At 26.4% G+C, this 20,692-nt stretch overlaps 1 protein-coding gene across 2 annotated transcripts; it reads left to right on the top strand.

The window, feature by feature from the left end:
* The first annotated feature begins 5,693 nt into the window (after positions 1-5,693).
* Positions 5,694-18,699, top strand: LOC119671216 (longitudinals lacking protein, isoforms H/M/V). 2 transcript variants are annotated; one of them, XM_038081753.1, is made up of 7 exons: positions 5,694-5,738; positions 6,982-7,330; positions 7,392-7,989; positions 8,057-8,316; positions 8,685-8,793; positions 15,646-16,706; positions 18,301-18,699. In XM_038081753.1, exons 2-7 carry the CDS (start codon positions 7,160-7,162, stop codon positions 18,625-18,627), a joined length of 2,526 nt encoding a protein of 841 aa, XP_037937681.1. In that variant the 5' UTR covers positions 5,694-5,738; positions 6,982-7,159; the 3' UTR covers positions 18,628-18,699. The 2 variants fall into 2 exon arrangements, with proteins under 2 accessions (XP_037937681.1, XP_037937682.1); XM_038081754.1 differs by lacking the exons at positions 15,646-16,706; positions 18,301-18,699 and adding an exon at positions 10,581-11,938.
* Positions 18,700-20,692: the final 1,993 nt, after the last annotated feature.

Raw genomic sequence — 20,692 nt, 5'->3', positions numbered from 1 at the left:
TTTTGACTCCGCAATGCCCAGTGGGAAACTTTGTGACAAGTCGGATGCCACTTCTATTCAGCATTAGTAGCTGATAAAAATAGTAGTATAAAATTTATATCAACAATATAAAAGAATTTTGTTTTTTTTTTTATTTCACGAAAAATAATATATGTTAAATATATTCCAATATCCTGGGTGTCCCAATTTGATAACGAATTTTAGTAAAGTTAACTATTTACTTTTCGAGGTGGTGAGATTTTAAATTAAAAACTATACTAACAAAAGCTCAAATATCTAGATTGATCAAATAAACAAAAAGTACCAACTATCACGTCTATAGTTGTTGGACCAGATCTTGTTGGACCAACCATCGCCGCCATAAAACTACAGGCAGTGACAACGTCAATCCCGAACTATTGAAGTGCGATCCAGAATTACCAGCATCTATATGGCTTCCTATTCTGCAAAAAATCTGAGAAAACGAAGCGTTACCACTTTCTTGGAATGAAGGCGTGCTCGTTAAGATTCCGAAAAAGGGTGACGGATCCGATTGTAACAACTACCGAGGTATCACGCTACTATCCGTGCCCAGCAAAATACTCACTTCGATTTTACTATCACGAATCTCGACGGTAACACAAAAATTCCTTCGTGAGAATCAAAATGGTTTTAGACGAAATCGATCTTGTGCCGACCTAATGAATACTGTCCGAATCGTGTTTGAACAATGCAATGAATTTAGGTCTTCCGTGTATGCAACATTCATAGATTTTAAAAAAGCCTTTGATAGTTTGAACAGACGTTTTATATGGGCTTCTTTACGTCAAAAGGGCATGCCATTAAAAATACTTAACATCATCAAGTCCATGTACATTGAATTTAAATGCAGAGTGTTACACGACGGAGTGCTGTCTGACGCATTTGACGTGAGTTCAGGAGTTCGAGAAGGTTGCCTCCTTTCACCTTCAAGGTTCAGTCAGGCTCATTCAGCCTAGCGCTCCTTCAAGAAAGGACAATCAAGAAAAGCAAAGAACAATTGATGCCGAATTAACATCAGCGCGCTACTCATGGAACGACATCTGCACGGCTGCTCCAAATAGAATACGGTTCAGAGGAATTGTTGAGGTCCTATGCTCCACTGGGAGTTAACGGAACAAAGAAGAAGAATCACGTCTATTTGTACCCATACATTTCTAAATTTGTGTGAGAATACCTAGAGAGGATAGCGATCTTTTATCTTAGCCTTTATGGTTTATTTTATTCTTTTTATTAGTGATAAGATTTTTGAAAGAAAGGTAAACGCGATTTTTAGACATATTTACTGATCTTATCTAGTTCAGTGATATTTTACTAAAGTATTTGAGACAATCATATTAAATGTCCTCTTTAAAAACTGGACTTTTCAATGTTTTTGTTTTAATTATGCATCATTTAGAATATAAAATGATAGGTTACTATACTAAATGCATAATATAAAAAGAGAGATGAAAATCAATCTATCTAACTCCATTTAAATTATAAAAATTATAAAAAAAAATTTCCTAATATTACACAATGGCACTTCAAGGTAATCAAGTGGATTCGGAAAGAAGGATCTAGAAAGAAATTAAAAAAGTTTACGTTCAATTCGTATTTTTAAGTGAGTTTTTTTTTGTTATTGCGTTTTTATTATACTGTTTTTTTAAATTAGATTTATATTTAAAATATTCAATTGAATTAAAATTTGATACATATTTATAACAATATTTTTGGTATATACTATATGTTAATATATATAAATGTTCAAACACCAAAAATTAATTTTCTTATATTTATATTTAAACAACATTTAATATTTATATTTATACAGCTGCAAAAAGTAAAATGACTCCAAACCAAAAACTTTCCAAAAGAACTAATCACTTGCAGGTGATGATCCAAAAGAGTGTGATGGTGGATAATTGAAAATGTCAAACACTATGATAAACCTTTTTTTATTTGATTGAAAGCTAATTTTTGAATTTAATGGTTGTTCACTGCAATTGGCTTTCCTATTTGAAATAGATATCTTTTTTTATAGAACATAAAAACAGAGTACACGCTTCATTTAAACTACATATTTCTGTAGAAAAACTGTGCTATATTAACGTTTTCAATATTACAAGTCAGTGAATAGAATGAATAAATCAAAACCAAAATAATGGAACCTAAAAAAATATTCATCGGCTTCGGCACATCGTACAAAAAACTTAAAATCAAAAAACTAAATCTAGTACTTATACCCCGACTATTCATTTTTATTACGAACCGTCGTCTAACAGTTCTTTGAAATATCTATTACGTTGACTATATCTCTTAATCGGGAACTAAGGCTAGACCTCTGCTGATACTTGTTTCTTCTATATTCTGACATTATGTTTAAACATAACATTTTATGTTCATATAAAATTTAAAAAAATTTAATTAATAATTTTAATATAGTTGCCATTAAAGAAGATTTAAAATAAAACATTAACAATAACAATGATTTAATACTGTTTGAAATAACTCTCTACTAAAAGTAACTCTACTCTACTACTAGTTTATATTAAGAATGTAATTTCTTTTGTCAAATTAAATAAATAATAAAATTGGAATGTTAAGTATTTTCTTAATAATAATAAGAATTTTTTAGTTTCTTAAATTAAAAATAAAAGAACTAATAAAAATATCTCTTTATTTTATTTCAATTTCAATGTATGAATGCGTGTAGGGAAATACATATATGAATGTATGAATGTAATATACATTATATATTGCTTTAGGTACATTATATATTGCATTATATGCATTATATATTATATTATATACATTGAATTGTAGGCCAATTAAATTTTATATATTACTTTAAATAAATATGAGTAAAAATATATATAAGTATTATTTGTGGCATCAAATTTTACTCTTCTTTAAGTAATTATTTTTAATTGAATTCAACTTTTGGCAAATTTAATTAATATATTTGTATTAATAGTCATTATCAACCTTTGACTTAATTATAGTGAATTCCCATAAGAAAGGACAATGATGCATTTATTTAAAAACAAATTACGCACTAAAAAAGTATTGCGTCACTGTCCTTTCAGTAAAATTCAATCTAACAAATTACTCGTATAATTAACCTGGAATTATTGCCAAAATTTCACATAATTAAACAATTGTTTAAATACAAATATATTTATTTCATTTAAACTATTAATTGTTAATTTTATAATTTTATGTTCACTATTATATACATATGTTATTTTAATATGACACCTTTGTAATAAAATATTGAAAAATTATGTCCAAACTGTTTATTATTAAAAAAAGTACCTTATTTAAAAACTGCAATGCAATTTTTATAAAAAAAATATTTATTAAAATGTAAAAGTAAACATTAGAAAATTTAACATATATTTACCATTGGAGAGTAATTATTGCAATTCTACTTTGTAGTATTTTAAGCTCTACTTCGCCGATATTCATAAAAAGTAATCCACAGCTATATATTAAATTTAATATATTTCAAATTATTCGATTCCTATTTCAGCATAATATATGTACATATGTATATTTTTTCAACTTTAGTTTTATCAAATAATCACGTTAGAAAACATTATGTGGAGTATATATAAGCATACCAAAGTATATTTGAGTATATTAATTGATTAAATTTAATATAACCATAATAACATTTTAAATTAATTTTAACAGATTCTTAATTTCATTTATTTAATATTTAGTTCCGTAGTTTTAGCTACTTATATAGAGAAAAACAAAAAAAGGCGGAAAAGCCACCACAAAGAGAATAAAATAAAACAGTAATTTATCAGTTAAATTTCTTTTCAAACATTTAATTCGATAACGATAAAATTCCCATTGAGCAGACATACAGGTGAGAGGTAATTAATGATAAATATACCCTTTATATATGTAATGTGGCCACCTGATATTAAAAAGCAAATTAGATATGAATTTACTAAAATGCCAAAATTATTTCAATAAAAAATGAACATATTACATGAGCTGCAATTAATAATGGTGAATTACGATATTGGTATAAGACGTAAGTAAACGTTCTTATTAAATGATCGCAAATAAAAATTGTAACCAATGTATTGTTAATAAATTTCTAATTACAATGTATATGTTTTGTTTTATTCTAAAACAACAATTCAGATCATAGTAATAATTCATATCTACTAAAAGTTGTATACTTATTACATTAAAGACATAAAACAATATAAACATAACCTCAGCACAAGTAATTGTAATCTTTGAATCAAAATCTGTTCGCATAGCAAATCTTAATTTTTCCTATATATTTTTCTAATATTTGTTTTTGTATCAGTATTCGTAAGGGGCATGTTACGAATTGCGGACTGAAATAAAATACTGACCGTTTCAGTAATATTTTGTTTGCTTTCTTTAGTTAATAAGAATTATTCGCAATATCGATATACAATTGTACTATTGTGAATTACAAATTTATTTCAACTTTTTTTAATAATTTGGGTTCGTAATTTTTTGATATAATAGATTACATTATGTGCGTCAAATACATATTAGCTACGTTTTAGCAAACAATGATCTGTATCTTCGTTACTGAAACAATGGGGATCACATGTGAAAGTAATCGCCAATGCATCAACATGTCAGCTGTGTTTGTTCACAAAATTTTATTTTGATTTGTTTGGATAATTTTGGCGCTAAATGAATAATTGAGAAAATTTTATATATAAAAAATAAAAATATATAAAATCTGCTGAAATATCTGAATTATTAAATGTAGGTTTTTGTTTATTATTTACTTTAAAACTTTACTTAAATTAAGTAATAAATAAATGAAAAGTGCAGATTTAATTAAGTTTTAATTAAATTAAGCGGATTATTATTTGCTGAAACGTAGCTAATAACTTTCAGTTATTTTGCTAAATAAACTTAAGGTTTGTTTAGAAAAATACGGGTATATGAATGTGCAAATGTTTTTAACCATTGATAACAAAATAAAAGTCATGTATTATTAGTTTCGTGTTAGTGTTCACACAAGTTTATCTATATATAATCAGATCACAAAATAAATATGCTCTACAATTAACATAAAAAACAACACGGAATTTTTCATCATATTGCTTTTTTTTAATAACGCATTAATTTTTTAGTTTACATTAAATAATATTCAAACATAAAAATAATAATCTTAATCATTTATATATATAAATATTCTGATTTGTGGTATAATATATTCTTTCTGCACACTTAATGCTGAATGTAGCGTAGCATAAATGTGGACCTTATTTTATTAAATGTTTTATTTTACCATATGTATTTGAAAAATTAAGAACAATAATATAAGTAGTAATAAAAATTTTTTACTTAAATTAAAATAATAAATAAAAAATAATAAAATGCGCAATGTTCACATATAACATTTGTATGATGTGATAAAGAATTATTCCTATAAAAAATAATGTTACTAGTTTAACATAACTTTGTTGTAACAAACATTATATTTATTTAGAAATATACATATAGTAGTACACATATAAGATTTTTATACTGATATTATTTTAAATAAAATTTATGTATTATAACCATATGACACCGACAAGAACATTCTTTGTGTAAATATCTTTAGAATAAAATATGTTCTAAAGTTTCACGCCAGATGTAGCTAGTGTAGTGTTTTTCTTATTTTGGATTTTTCCATTACATAAAAAACAGTTTCTCTCTTCTCTTTGTGCTTCAGTTAAAACGTAAGAATAATTTTATTTATTGAGGGCGATAAAAAGTATCTTAATATTATATAAGCAATAAAATAATGAGTTTTAACAATGAGTAATTAAAAGTATATATTTTCAATAATGAAGGTTAAGTTTTATAGCGAAAAATATGTTGGAAAAAATACTTCGTTATTGCAAAGCGCCATTTTGTTTGTCGTTTTTCCTATATCTCTTTGGAATAAATAAAAAAAATATGTAAAGAATGTGTTAATATGTGTTTTAAGTTATAAATATATAATTTGTATGTTAATGCATTATGATTTTTTATAACTTTTGTTTTTTTATGAGTTCGTAACTTTAATGTAAAAGTCAATAATTAATATTTTTGCAATATACATACATTTTTTTTGCCTTCTTTTCGCATGATATTCGTTGAGCATTGTAAGAATGTATGAAATGCAACACTGTGAAAGATTGGCGGCTTGCCTTTCCGCTTTTTTATTCTCGGCGGCTAATACATTCATTCATTAAAGTTCAAGGATTGTTTTTAATGATTTTAACAGGAATCTAACCTCCGATTAAGTAGGCAAAAATATTGTAATCTGTGATTAAATGTTAAATATAATATGTACGCCATAACATACGGAGTGTAATACAAGTTGTGTTTATGAATTAAATTGTGCAATTGTATATAATTGTGCAGCTGCTAAATGTTACAAAAAATATAATAATACAAAAATAAAGTGTAAATGACGTCATAAGAATTAAAAATTCAAGGTCTTCTAATATACCAGAACTTAAAGAAATTCGTTTAATATTAATTTTATTATTTTATGGAAACTAAAACTAAAACTAAAACTGAAAAATATCTATAAAGTTTGACAAAATAGAATGGAAAAATATCAATTCATTGTGAACAACATAAAGAAACGGAACAAAGAATGAAACGAAAATTAAAATAAACAAGAATTGTAGGTTAAGACGCCCGATTGGTTAGAAAGGTGTGCAAGTGTACATTAAAACCACAATTCCATTTTCTCAAAATATATATTCCTAAGAACTTCTTACACTTGTGTGCTCAAGAAGTTTTGTAAAATGCAAATATACAATATAATTAATGTTTAGAATAATATATAAACATAATTTGAGTGATTCGTATGCAAAAAAAAACCAATAACATGTAAAGACTTGCATATGTAGACATAAATTCCATTTTTAAAATTTTATTAAAAATACGTTAATTTTTTATTATTTTATTTTTTTTTTAATTAAATAGACGATTGGAAATGTGAAGCAACTAAGGAGCCTGCTAAAAAATCAGCAAACAAAATATTAAATTTTATATTACTAACTACATAATCAAAGCGGATATATATCAACGTGTTTAATAAGAAATATTAAAGAAAACTGAGGCGACTTTAACTGCTACTGTAACTGCACATAAATTATTTATCATGTCAGTACAGCAGTTTTGCCTACGTTGGAATAACCATCAGCCAAACTTTATATCAGTTTGTTCATCACTACTACACAATGGTACATTAGTTGATGTAACATTGGCTGCTGAGGGCAGACAACTGCAAGCACATAAGATAGTACTCTCTGCTTGTAGTTCATATTTTCAAGTAAGTTGATAAACAAATTAATCTCATACTAAATGTCAATAAATACTTTAATTATGTATAGACCCTCTTCACAACAAATCCATGTCAACATCCGATAGTTATACTTAAAGATGTACAATATGACGATCTTAAAACAATGGTCGATTTTATGTATTATGGCGAGGTAAACGTCTCTCAAGAGCAACTGCCTCACATACTTAAAACCGCAGAAATGCTCAAAATTAAAGGACTAGCTGAAATGCCCACCGATCCTGCCAACTTAACAAAATCAGAAAGTAAATCATCAAATGAAGCAACCGAACTTATGGGTAGTGCAGGAAATAGTCAAGGCGGTGGTGCTAGTAGTGGTGGTCTAGGTAGTAGTACCGGTGGTAGTGTAAGCGATTCACTATGGGGCAGTACGGAATCACAATTTCAACAACAGCATCATCATCAACAATTGCAGCAGCAACAACAACAGCAGCAGCAACAACAACAGCAGCAACAACAACAGCAGCAGCAACAACAGCATCACCACCATCAACAGCAACATCATCAACAGCAACAAAATAGTCAAACGCAAACTACACATCATCAGCTGAGACGTACACCATCACCATTAGGCGCTGGTGCATCACCAGCTACAAGAAGAAAACGTTTACGTAAATCTTCTAATAATGGTAATTTATATTACAAGACTAAACTAAAAAACTAAAATAATATATATAAATTATTATATAATATTAGGTTCAGGCGATCGTAATAATTCAGAAGATCCACATAATACATCATTAGATGCTGGTAATACAGCTGCAGGAATAACACTTTCACAGATGAATCAAATGTCATTCAATACAGGTGGTAATGCTGGTACATTAGGTGTTATTGGCGCCCATTCTCTACATACAACTAAACTTTTAAAGGATAATAGTAGTACAGATTTAGAGCCACATGCACACGATTCGGATAGTTTAGATGACACCCATGGACACGTACATATGCAAATTGTAAATATAATTTTTAATATATATTGTTTTGTTAATGAAAATAAAGTAATTATAAAGTTTTATTAGTAATAAACTTTTATTATTATGATAATACAAATAGTGAAAGCTCTCTTAATACTGATAAAACCAAAAATTTTGTCAGGATAAGCAAACTACACTTAAAAAAAAATAACTTACTATGTGTGAAAAATAAAATTTTGATATTAGAAACTTTTAAGAAAGATGTATATTTAATAGAGCTTTCACTATGTTTTAATGTAATTTTTAACATAAAAACTAACCATAAATACATTAAATATAAAAATAATAAAATTAATTGATTTGAGATCATATATGAATATATATATATATATATTTTGTTTTTGCAGAAACCTGAGGTAGATATTAGTGGCGTCCAACAGTCTATTCCTCTTGATATATCGGGAGCTACAACACCATCGGAACATGACGCACCTAATTCTCAATCATCACACTCAGGTAAGCTTAATTAAAAATGTACATTATTCTATTATTCTATTAGTGTTTTTGTTTTAAACATCTACAGTTTTTCATTACATATTTTAATACTATTGCATATTAGTATTTATCTTTTTTTTTTGTAGTAAATTTGCAAAAAAAGATGTTCATTTAGAGTTTAGTAAGGTTGCTTACATATTGCCGAAATAAATAATTTCCTTATAAATCCTTATAATCTTCTTAATTTCTATTGTATTTTTATGATACAACAATAACACCATACAATTTTAACTTAATGTAGTATAAGACTAAAATATTTTATTAAAAACTTTGAATTTTACAGTATAGGTGTAATATATAAAAAGCACCTCAGTTTAATAGGAACTGTTTATATAGCTTTATAAGTCAATAGATATAAAAGTCTATAGAATAAAATTGAGAAATTCGATTTATGACTCTTTATAAGTCAAATTAGAATATATACGCTTTTCGTTAATATAAATTAACTTTCAAAAATCTCTGACTTTGTGCAAGCAATTAATAAAATTTAATTACATTTCAATAAATTTAAAACATCTCTATAGAAGCAGAGAGTAATTAAATTAGCTTTATTTAAGAACATATTGGAATATATATATGTGATATACCTAATATAAAATTAAATAATAACCAATTAGTGAAGCTTACAGATTGTCTTTAATCTACTGACACGTCTTTCTTATAATATATATATAATGTTAAATATTTAGACATTATATTTGCCTAAATTTCTGACGAAACTAACATTATTTTTTTAAATAATCATTCATTTTGTATAGTTGATACGATATAAATCATTTAATTAAATATATATTCTGTAGTCCTTATTCATAGTTAAACTTAAAAGAAACAAAATATTATTCATTAACTAATAATAAGTCATTTCTTTGTATTTTTGATTTTATTTAATATATTTTTATTTTTCATTTGTATATCTTACTTATTAATTTTGCATTTATACAATCGAACTCCTCTGTAGCTATCCAAAATGATCACTTCTCAGAACACCTTAACACAAAATTTGATTGTCTTGATTTTTATAAATCTTTTTTGTGTATATATATTTTTTATTGTCATATAAAATCACGATTCGAAATTTCTTTAATCATTTTTTTACGATTGCTACGTCATAATTTTGTGCTGTGTTTATTATTACATTAAAAAAAATATGATTACCAAAAGAAGTTGAAAGAATGAATGCTAAAGCTAAATATACAGTGCTTTTCGCCTATCTAAATTCTAAGGTATAGAATAAAAAAATGAAAATTTTAATATAAAACTTAAAATTAACTACGTAATCATGTTGCAAAGAGAAAATGTTTAAAACGAATTACTAATTATTTCAACACCATTCTTGCTGTACTTGGGATCAGGAGAGAGCTATAGCACAGAGTCTGAGTTAATTTTGAAATTTGATTTAATTTTTCTTTCTTTACATAGAATAAAAAATTTAAAAGATTTTTTTATATACATATGTTTTTGTTTTGTTGTTTTTATTTATTTATTATAAATTTTTTTTTTTTTTTTGTAATTGATACTTCATTTTAACTTAAATAATTTAGCATTAGCAATCTTTCTAACTATCTCTCTCTTAATCAAGTAAAACAAATAATATATTAATTGTAAAAATCGAATTTGATAAAAAAGCAAAATAAGTAAATTTCTAAAGTAAAAATGTAGTTCTAGTTAAATTCTAATTAGGGATTTTCTTTTTAATAAAACTCTCTCACACTCTTCTCTCACTCTCTCTCTCTCTCTCCCATTCCCAGGTCTGCAATGGACGGTCGTTGATTCAAATTATTCACGCTTTTCGCTGCAATCTTGTCAAACTAATTTAATCGGTACGGGTGGCAATCCAAATGCTAATGCTACCAACAGTGCTGAACACCAGCAACAACGTCAACAACAACAACAACAACAGCAGGAACAACAGGATGCACAAACTGTTAGCAATCAACAACAGCAACAACACTTACAACAACTACACTATCAGCAACAACAGAATGCAACATACTCACCACAAATAATAACAGTTAATAATTTAGTAGGTGGTTATACAACAGCGGCAGCGCAAAATATGTCGCCAACATCACCCAACGAATCAAATATGGTGCAATCAGTGTACAGCCAAGGGCCATCACCTACTCAATCACCTGTACATACAGGAATGGGAAGTGCTACCAATAGTGGCAATGGTAACATTAATACTGGAAATTCCGGTTCCAGTGGAAATGGGTCTGGAGGAAATGGCTCTAATCAGGTAAAACGTAAACGGTCAGTAAATCCGCAGGGTGATGAGAATTTTATACGTGCGCTGGAAGCAGTACGATCTGGTGGCATTGGTTTTTGTAAAGCAGCACGTTTATATGGTGTGAACAATCGTACACTATGGTTAGAATATAAGAAACGTGGCTATCCTGTATCTCGACCCAGCATTAAATCACGTGTAGTTAAACAAGAACCGAATCTCTCACCATCTCCAACTCCACCTATTGCCGCTACGGATGAAAACACTAATGAAAATTATGAACATATGGCAGCAGCAGCAGCTGTTGCAGCCGCACAAACTGCAGCACTTAATATGCAAATACCACCAACGTCAGATACACCAACACCATCTCTAATGTGTGCATCACATCATACAGGTGCAGCAACGGGAGCGGGTACTCATCCAATGGGTGTTATGAGCTTTTTAGATACCAGACATATGGATTTTCCTACTAGCTTACATACCATGTCAAGGCAGAGATATATAGATGCAACAGGAGCTAGCACAGGTGGAGGAGCTGGAGCACCAATCAATGTTAATGCAGCTGCAATGAATTTACAGAGTATTAACTTTAGTTCAATATAGAATTCAATTCCGAGTTCCAGCAATGCAACGATTACTATGCAAATTGAGCAACAAGCGGAACAAAATCTACATAATACATCCACAACAGCATCAGCACCTATGCTACATGCTGTAACAACGTCAACGCAAAATTGTACAGGCGCACCGGGTGCTCATCTGACCATTGGTGGCAACAATGGTGTAGGCAGTGTTGGCGCTGATCTTCAACATCATCATCATAGTACGGCAACAATATTTTTAAATAATTTTGTTAGCGTAGCGCCGCTAACAGTAGCGGCAGTTGCTACAACAACCACCGCACCGATTGTTAATGCCGAATAAATCACAAAGAAAGTTCTATTTTATAATCCTTTTTTTACTAATTTTATATGATGAAATTCATTTTCTGTACTTGTCTATACTACATAGAGTATTGTAAATTAATAGTAGAAAAAGTAAAATACAGGAAAATATCAAGAGTCAATATATTAATAAGCATTTGGATGCCCGTTTGCCAAAGGATCTTCAAGTAAATCGATAACTAAAAGTAAATATCAATAAAACGAATAAGGATATATGTATATATAGTATATAATATAAGTCTTTGTATATGATATTGTGTATATGAAATAGGTACATATAATGTATGTGCATATATGTATATATGTGCATGTTATATATGTGCGTACATATATTACATATGTGCATATATATGTACCTATATATATATATAATAATATATATGCATATATGCGTATACCATATATGTGAATATATTGCATACCATATATGTGAATATATGTGCACATATATATGATATATATATATATATGATATGTGTACTAATATATACATATATAAGAATGTTGCAGGAATATATAATATATTCTAACATAACTAAGTAGTTGTATTTCAAGCAAATGATGTTAAAACATTTTTTATATATATAAATATATATATCAAAAATAAAGTGTACAGAAAAAATATTGTGTTTGTTAAATTAATAATTTTATTTTTATAAATGATGTATTTTAATTATTTTAATTAAGAACTTTATATATATTTAGCGAACAATAAATTTTTATAAATTAAATTATTTTTTTAATCTGTTTTATAATAATATATTGGAATAAATAATATCTTACACAATAATTATATATATATGAAAAGATAATTTATAACAAACTAATTATATAATTAATATAATAATTGTCTTTTAATTTGATTTTAAATATGTAGTAAAGGTTAATTATACTTAATGTAGTTATATATACAACGTATATATATTTTAAATTTAGTTTCATTGTGCAACACATTAATTGATGTAATTTTATGGAATAAAGAATATAACAGTAAAATTCTATATACATTCAATTTGTTTTTATTGACTTTTTATTTTATGATTCGAATTTTTTTTTTGTTTTTTATATACACTTTATTTTATTTATATATATTTTTTTGTTTATATATATATTTTTATTTATTTATATTTTTTTGTTTATATATTATTGTTTATATGTTTCTTTGCTTAAATTTTTGTTTTGCTTGTATATATTTATGGTTTTTAAAATTATAAAAAGTTTATTAATATGAGTTAATTTATAAACATAAAATATTAATGTTATACATAAAAAACAATAAAATAAAAAATTATTTATTAATTTTAATAATTAAATTTTAATTTTATCTATATATTTTCGTAAAGAAGTTTGATTTAATATTCTAATTTTTTTTTGTAATTGCAGACAAAATGATTCTTGTATTCATAAAAAAATTTTAGTTTTTAAATATTTGTTTTTGTTCACATATATTCACATGTTCACATGTTTTGTTCATATATTTTTTTTTGTGTGTTATATATATATTTTTTTATCTATATATTTTTTATTATTTATATATTTTTTATTATTTATTATATTATTTTATTATTTATTATATATATTTTTATTATTATATATTTTTATATATATTTTTTTATTTATATATTTTTTATTATTTATATATTTTTTATTATTTATATATTGTTATTATTTATATATTTTTTTATTATATATTTTATTATATTTTATTTTATTTATTATTTTATTTAGATATTTATTGTTATTTATTTTTGTTATGATCTTTTTTAAATAAGAGCTATTATTATTATTTATTTTTATTTTATTGAAATAAAAAACAAAAATTTATTATGATCTTTTTTAAACAAAAGCTGTTATTATTTTTACAAAAATAAAACATTTATGATATTTTTTAAATAAAAGCTATTATTATTTTTAATAAAAATGAAACGTTTTATTTAACTATTATTATTAAAAATTTATAGTAGTTTTTATTTAAGCAAAAACATAGAAAACCATTTATTTTTTTATTTAATATAGACACTATATTATTAGGGTACTATATTACATTAATATTTATTTAAAATTTTTTTTATTTATTTAATAGAAATTTTTATATATTTTTTTTTCCTCTGAATTTAACGTTGTTTTTTTTATTTTTTCTTTATAAAACATAATACCTTTTAATTATATTTTTAATTTGAATTTAATTAAATATTTTGATCAGTGCTCTTCAGTGCTTGAATTTTTAAATTTAACAAAAGTATTTTGACTTTTACGTATATAAGCATAAAAACGACACTGGCTATGTTTATTTGTATTTTTTGTTTTTTTTTCTACTGTAAGATTGTATAGAAGTAATTTATTTTTAAAATATGTAGCTTTTTACAGCAAAAATATTATGTTACCAAAAATATTATTTAAAAAATAAACCTTATTTATTTATTATCGGTAATATATTGATTTTAAGATCACCTACAGAAATAAGTTAAAAAATTTAATAGAAAAGAAAATTTAATTGTGCAAAATAACGCAAATAAAAGGATTATTACCTTATTATAGAATTATTTAATATTTTTCATTGAAAATGATAATTAATTATTTCTATTATAAATATATATCAATTTTTTTTAATCGTACATAAAATAGCTTTCAAAAATACAAGTCTTATGTTTATTAAATTCCAACTTCTTAATATATGTAATAATTCCTTAGCCATATAAGGCGGTTTTCAATAAGTCATAAAGCTAAAACATTAAAATTTAAATATATACCGATATATGAAAGAAAACTTCAAGATTTTCTTTTATCAATTAAAGCATATCGATTTCCTTATTGTCTATACTTGTCTATATTATTATACTACCATAGTATTAATTATTTTTAAATATTTTAAATATTTATTTAAGTTTAGTTATTAAAAAAAATCTAAGGTCTTTTTTGTGTACTTTTCCATTAAATTAATTTTTCATTAATAAATTATTTCTTTTCGGTTTTATATATAGAATAAATAAAAATGATATAAAAGATAAGATAGTTTCAATATAAAGAAAATAAAAAATTATAAATTTACGAATATTTGCAAAATATTACTTTACGAATATTTACAAAATATTACTTTACGAATATTTTTATAATCAACTAATTATGTTTATATGATTATTTGTATATGTATATAAATATAAATAATAATTTATTATAGTTTTACAAAATTACATATTAAAAAATTAAGGCACAAAAATTTCGTGGTGTCTACATATAAGCGAATATCCTTCAAGAGTGAAAATGTACACACTTGAGGATTCCTTATAATCAACCAATCCTAAAAACTTATAACATTAAAAGTAATTGTTTTAGTATATTAGATACATGAAAGAAATACTGTTTCCTAAATTTATACAGTTATAAAATATATAGATATATAATTATAATAAATATAAACTAAAGTTTAATGTAAAACATTTAAAAATAATTCCTTAAGGGCATTAATTATACTGAAATTAGTTTGTAGTTTTGAATGTGCAACTTGAAAAATAAAGCGTATAAATAATTACAATAATAAGAAAAAAACATCTTCTCAATTTAAAAATAATATCAAAAAATAATGACTAATTGATTAATAAACTAATTACAAACTTTATTTATTTTTTGTCTTTGTGATAGGTTCACAACATCCAACAACGCCGACAAATTATTCCACAACCGATAATGTTGCACGAAATTTAAGCATTTCTGCATCTATAGAAGGTCCAAATAATTTACAACATCAAATGGGCTCAAAACGCAATCGAATACTTACACGACAGCCGCGCGTTAAACGCGATAGCGATAGTCTTTCAAATAGCCAAGTATCACCTGAACCTCTAACACCTACAACCGATTTTGATTTTAGTAACATGGCTACAACAGCTACAAATAGTTCACATTCTACTTATCACCTAACTGGTCATCAGCACGCACACGTACAACATCATCATCATTTGCTAACCGTGCCACCGCGTATAGAAAGGCATTCTTCGGAACCAGCGCCTAGCATAAGCTCAACATCTCCACATTTGTTATCAGTGCCACAAAGTACACCATATCTAATAAAGCAACACTCTGATCCTTTATTGCCTACTCAACATTCAACTATATCATGTGGTAGTTTTAGTAGCAGTGGCACAAATCCATTGGCACCACTGCACCGGCAATATTCACATCCATTGCCGGGTACCAGTAGTGGTAATAGTAATAACAGTCATATCTCAAGCGCACCACTACATCATTCGCATCATATATCGCTACCTGAATCAATATATGCGTCTGGTTCACCACCACCAGCTGGGTCATCGCACTATGTGGTTCCACAGCGAGAAACAATTACTAGTTCTGCTATAAATACAAGTAGCAATGATGCGACTACATCAATTTCGTCTCCAACAATTTCTACTATCAGTCCAACAAAAACTCTAAGTTTACCACATTTCACAACTACACATGTAGGAGATAATGGTCGTTCGAATCCAAATACTCCGGTACCTGTACCGGAAAGAAATATAACTGAATCTGAAACAATTTCAAGCGCAAAATTTAAAATTTCGAAATCTATGTCAGGTGTATTACTTAGTGAAAGGAGCAGCCTACATCCAGGATCTGCCGCTGTACAAAGTAGTTCGTTTGAGCACTTACCAACAATACGACCTAAGAATGAGGAGCTACAGCGATCGGTGTCATCTCCACAAGTAAGTTACAACTTTACCATAAACATTTCACAAATATGTACTATAATAATACAATTGGTATTTTTCTAAAATCAAATACTGGTAACTATTTATATTATAAAATGATGGTATAGTGGGCACTATTTACTAACAACAAACCTTAAGCACAAACCATACATTTCTTGACCAGAAGAGCCATTTCTTGGTGAAGGTATATGCAATCGTTAACACAAACAAGCAATTGGTTCCGGAATATATATCCTACAATTTTTGAAAACAACTATTCCCACACATTTCAATCCTTAGTGTATATAATTTCCCTCACCTTCATCTCTTATCCTTTTGTATAAGTTTTGTGTTTCTTTCCAAATTTCAGTGGGTTACTATAACAACAATAATGGATTAGTCCTCTCTTATGCCAGGGAAGGCATTATACTAGAAAATATTTTTTGTGGCAGTGACCACCACTACAATAATCCTTCATAATTTTAAAGAGAAACATATGAATATGTAGGGTATGTAGGGTAAAAAGATCACTTTTTGCTTAGATTTAGGACTTTAATTTGTCAAAAAGTATTTTATATTATCAGTTAGAAACTACCAATTTAAGTATAATATTTGTCTTAATATTTTTTTATTCTATTCCGTTGCCTTCGCAATTTACCAGAAACCCTGTATATTTTTACATTTGGACCTGTACAAGAAAACTGAGAATATCGCATAAGATATAATGATGAACTCCATCAACTGATGGAAGGTGACACAATAATCAAGCACATAAAAAAGCAACGCTTAAAGTGGGCAGGATACGTTGTGCGGATGCCAAAAGAAAGAACTGCAGCCAAAATGACAGTGTTTGACAAGATCTGAGACATATGAATGTCATCAACTGGAAGATAGAAGCTAAAAATAGAGAAAAATGTAGGAATTGTCTTAAAACAAGCTTAAGTCCTACATGGACTGTACAGCTATGGACGATAATGATGATATGTACTTTTCACCCATGGCTTTCCAAAATTATGTTATTATTACCAACTAACACTTTCATAAGATCTGAGAAATATGAATGGACTTAGCAACGTAATAAATTCTTAGTTGGCAGAAATATTGTGCCTTGCTTTAACAATATTTATTAATATACACAAACAATGTGTCCAGCGAATGATTTTCCTATCCCCATCTGCTCCTAATATTCTGGTGAACCAATTTGACTTCAGTTAATTGCTATTAGAAATATTTATTATTTAATTTTTACAAAGAAATTCCAAGTTATCTTAGGGATTTTAAAAGAATGTAGGTTTGGCAAAATACAACCTTCTTAAGTTATTAGAAATTTTTAGCCTTGGACTACCTATATCCAAGTGATGCTTTTTTAAGTATTAGATTTACAACTCAAACTTCGTACTCCTAACACGTTATTTTATTTTATATGCTATAATATTTGATATTGTTATTGTACCCGTGATACTTCTAAAACAAGAAAAAGGGTGTTGGTGTGGGAATGTATTTAGGTAGGTAAGAAGGAGAGGTTGTGTTTTATTTGTTATTTATTTTAAGTGTTAATGTATATTTCTAAAATTGTATAAATTTTTAAAAAAATTGTTTTTCATTTTAGACCTCACGGGAGATCATCACTTTGGAAAATCCTCGTTCTAGTCATTGTCCTGTCATTAGACCGGGGCCAGCATTGGGTTGTAATTTTTGTTGGAATACAATCGATGGACATGGTAGAATTTTGCGGCGCAAAACTAAATACCACTGTCCCGAATGCCAAACAAATTTGTGTATTGTGCCATGCTTTCAGGAATACCATGAAAGAATGAATAATGAAGCAGCTTCAACCTCAAATACGTCAAGTAATGATAATAGTAAAAACTTTTCTAGTACAACTGGAAGCGGTAGCAGTGTAACGCGACATTATACCAAAACAGAGTCAATCTAAATTGGTTCCAAAATTTTTTTGTAAGTTTTCTAAAGTGCTAACAAAGCACTATTGAAAACTTTTACTTTGGTAGTGGATTTAAAAAAATTTATATTTTAAAAATATAAAACAATTTAATCCACATATATTTATTGTTATTGTAAGCTCAGGTACATGCTATGTACACTTGTGAGTAATTTATATATTATATATATATACATATATACAATATATGTACATTGTATGTATGTATAACTTTGTTTGTAATTTTTTTGTAATGAGCTCAATGGTTTCCTATATTCGTTTTATACATAAAAATACGAATTTAGTGCAGATATTTAAAGTTTGCCATGGAAAGCAAAGCTTATTTAGAATTAAAAAGTGAATACGATTGAAAAGCAGTCAATACGACTGTTAACAAATTTGTACAAAATTTAGTATATTTATATATTGATTATATCTTGGAAATTGTTCTTTATACTGAAAAGATAAAGTAACATTTATTTGTGTATATTATTTAAAATTAATTATTAACTAATTTTGCTATAAAGGTATGGGTTTATGATTAGCACAACAATAATTTAAATGAAAGTTAAAAAACTTTTCTTATACAATTAAAAAAAAAAATTGATTCTATAAGCGAATTAAAGCGTTAAATAGAATAAAACTTATTAATATCAAAAAAAAATATATTAAATAGTGTAAACTTTTCAAAATTAACTATATTTTTGTACAATGATTGGAATTAATTCATAGGCACTGTCACCTGAAATACGATTTTTATTATTTTATTATAATAATTGTAATTTAACAATAATAACTAAATTATTGACGTATTGTTGTGCTATATTGTACCCACTTTCTTTTAAACACATATTTTTTTAAAAGTGAACTAACTATATATTTATTTTAATTTGTATATTTTATAGTAAATATAAAGTGATTTTTATATTATTATTGTTAAAAATACTTACAAATTAATAATTTGCTAAAGAAAATAAAATTTTTAATTAGAAGCTAACTTTTTCCTCACTACTATGTACATGCTTAGTGGTGTTGGATGAAGTGAAAACTTGCTAACCTCGAAAGTAATTTTCTTTAAATATTTTTTAATATGTAAATATTTTTATAATTATTATTTAAAGCAGTTTAAATGTCTCAAACAAAATTTTTTATGCCTTATCTGTTATTATTTAATAATATATATAATTACGTATACACGTATATATATGATTCTCTTTACATATATATGTGTTTATTTCTGTTTTGAAAAAACTTTAGTGTAAGAATTTTTAACCTTTTTTGTGTAAAATTTAGTTTATTAAATTTTATGTGCACGGAATATGGTACTTAAATGAACTATTTGATTATAATTTAGTATTTATTTGCAAGTTTAGTATACCATATTTTTAATATTAAACAAAATTTAAAAGGTCATTGTACAGGTTTATGTATATATTTGGACACATTTACTTGATATAATTTCTATAGGTATATTACAATTCAATTCTCTAAGAGAAATGAAATTGTGACCATACGACCTATGTTATCAGTTAACTAAGAAATTTGTTAACAAAAAGCAAATAGAAATATATAAATTTTAAAATTCCTTGTAAAATTGTGCTTCTATCTCGTATTATTATGCCCTTTGATATGATCTGTTTTTCTATTGAATTATCTAACGCACATTGTTAACTGTGCGTTTCCATTGTTGATTTATTAAATTGGATCCTTTCGATGATATCTTTAAGATTCCATTTTGCTGTCAATTATTTTCAATGCTAGCATTTTCCTGTGTCTGCCCAGCTTTATCTTCCAGAAAAAAACAGTTTTTTAGAGAAGTACCAACAGTAAGGTCGAAAAATCTGTTATAATACCTAAATACAATGAGGTGGATTTAGTCTTTTTTTATCTCCTAAGGTTTCTTACGGGGAATGTGATAGTAAGTTGGCGAAAAATCGCTAATAATTGTCTACAGAAAGATATCTCCTAAGCTACCACTGCAACTAACCAATTATTTCAAGTTATTCATTCCATTAACACAAACTTAAATTCAAGTCAGTTAGGCATTCTAGATTCTAGATAA

Source organism: Teleopsis dalmanni, chromosome 1 (genome assembly GCF_002237135.1).
Source record: "Teleopsis dalmanni isolate 2A chromosome 1, ASM223713v2, whole genome shotgun sequence".
NCBI classification, from domain to species: Eukaryota; Metazoa; Arthropoda; class Insecta; order Diptera; family Diopsidae; genus Teleopsis; species Teleopsis dalmanni.
Note: the sequence above shows the minus strand (reverse complement) of the source record. Positions and strands in the feature narration are given on the sequence as shown.

Coding starts and splice junctions, on each gene's coding strand:
- LOC119671216 (XM_038081753.1), top strand. CDS start 7,160: ATGTCAGTACAGCAGTTTTGCCTACGTTGGAATAACCATCAGCCAAAC. Junction 7,331..7,391: donor CTTGTAGTTCATATTTTCAA/GTAAGTTGATAA, acceptor AATTATGTATAG/ACCCTCTTCACAACAAATCC. Junction 8,317..8,684: donor GACACGTACATATGCAAATT/GTAAATATAATT, acceptor TTGTTTTTGCAG/AAACCTGAGGTAGATATTAG.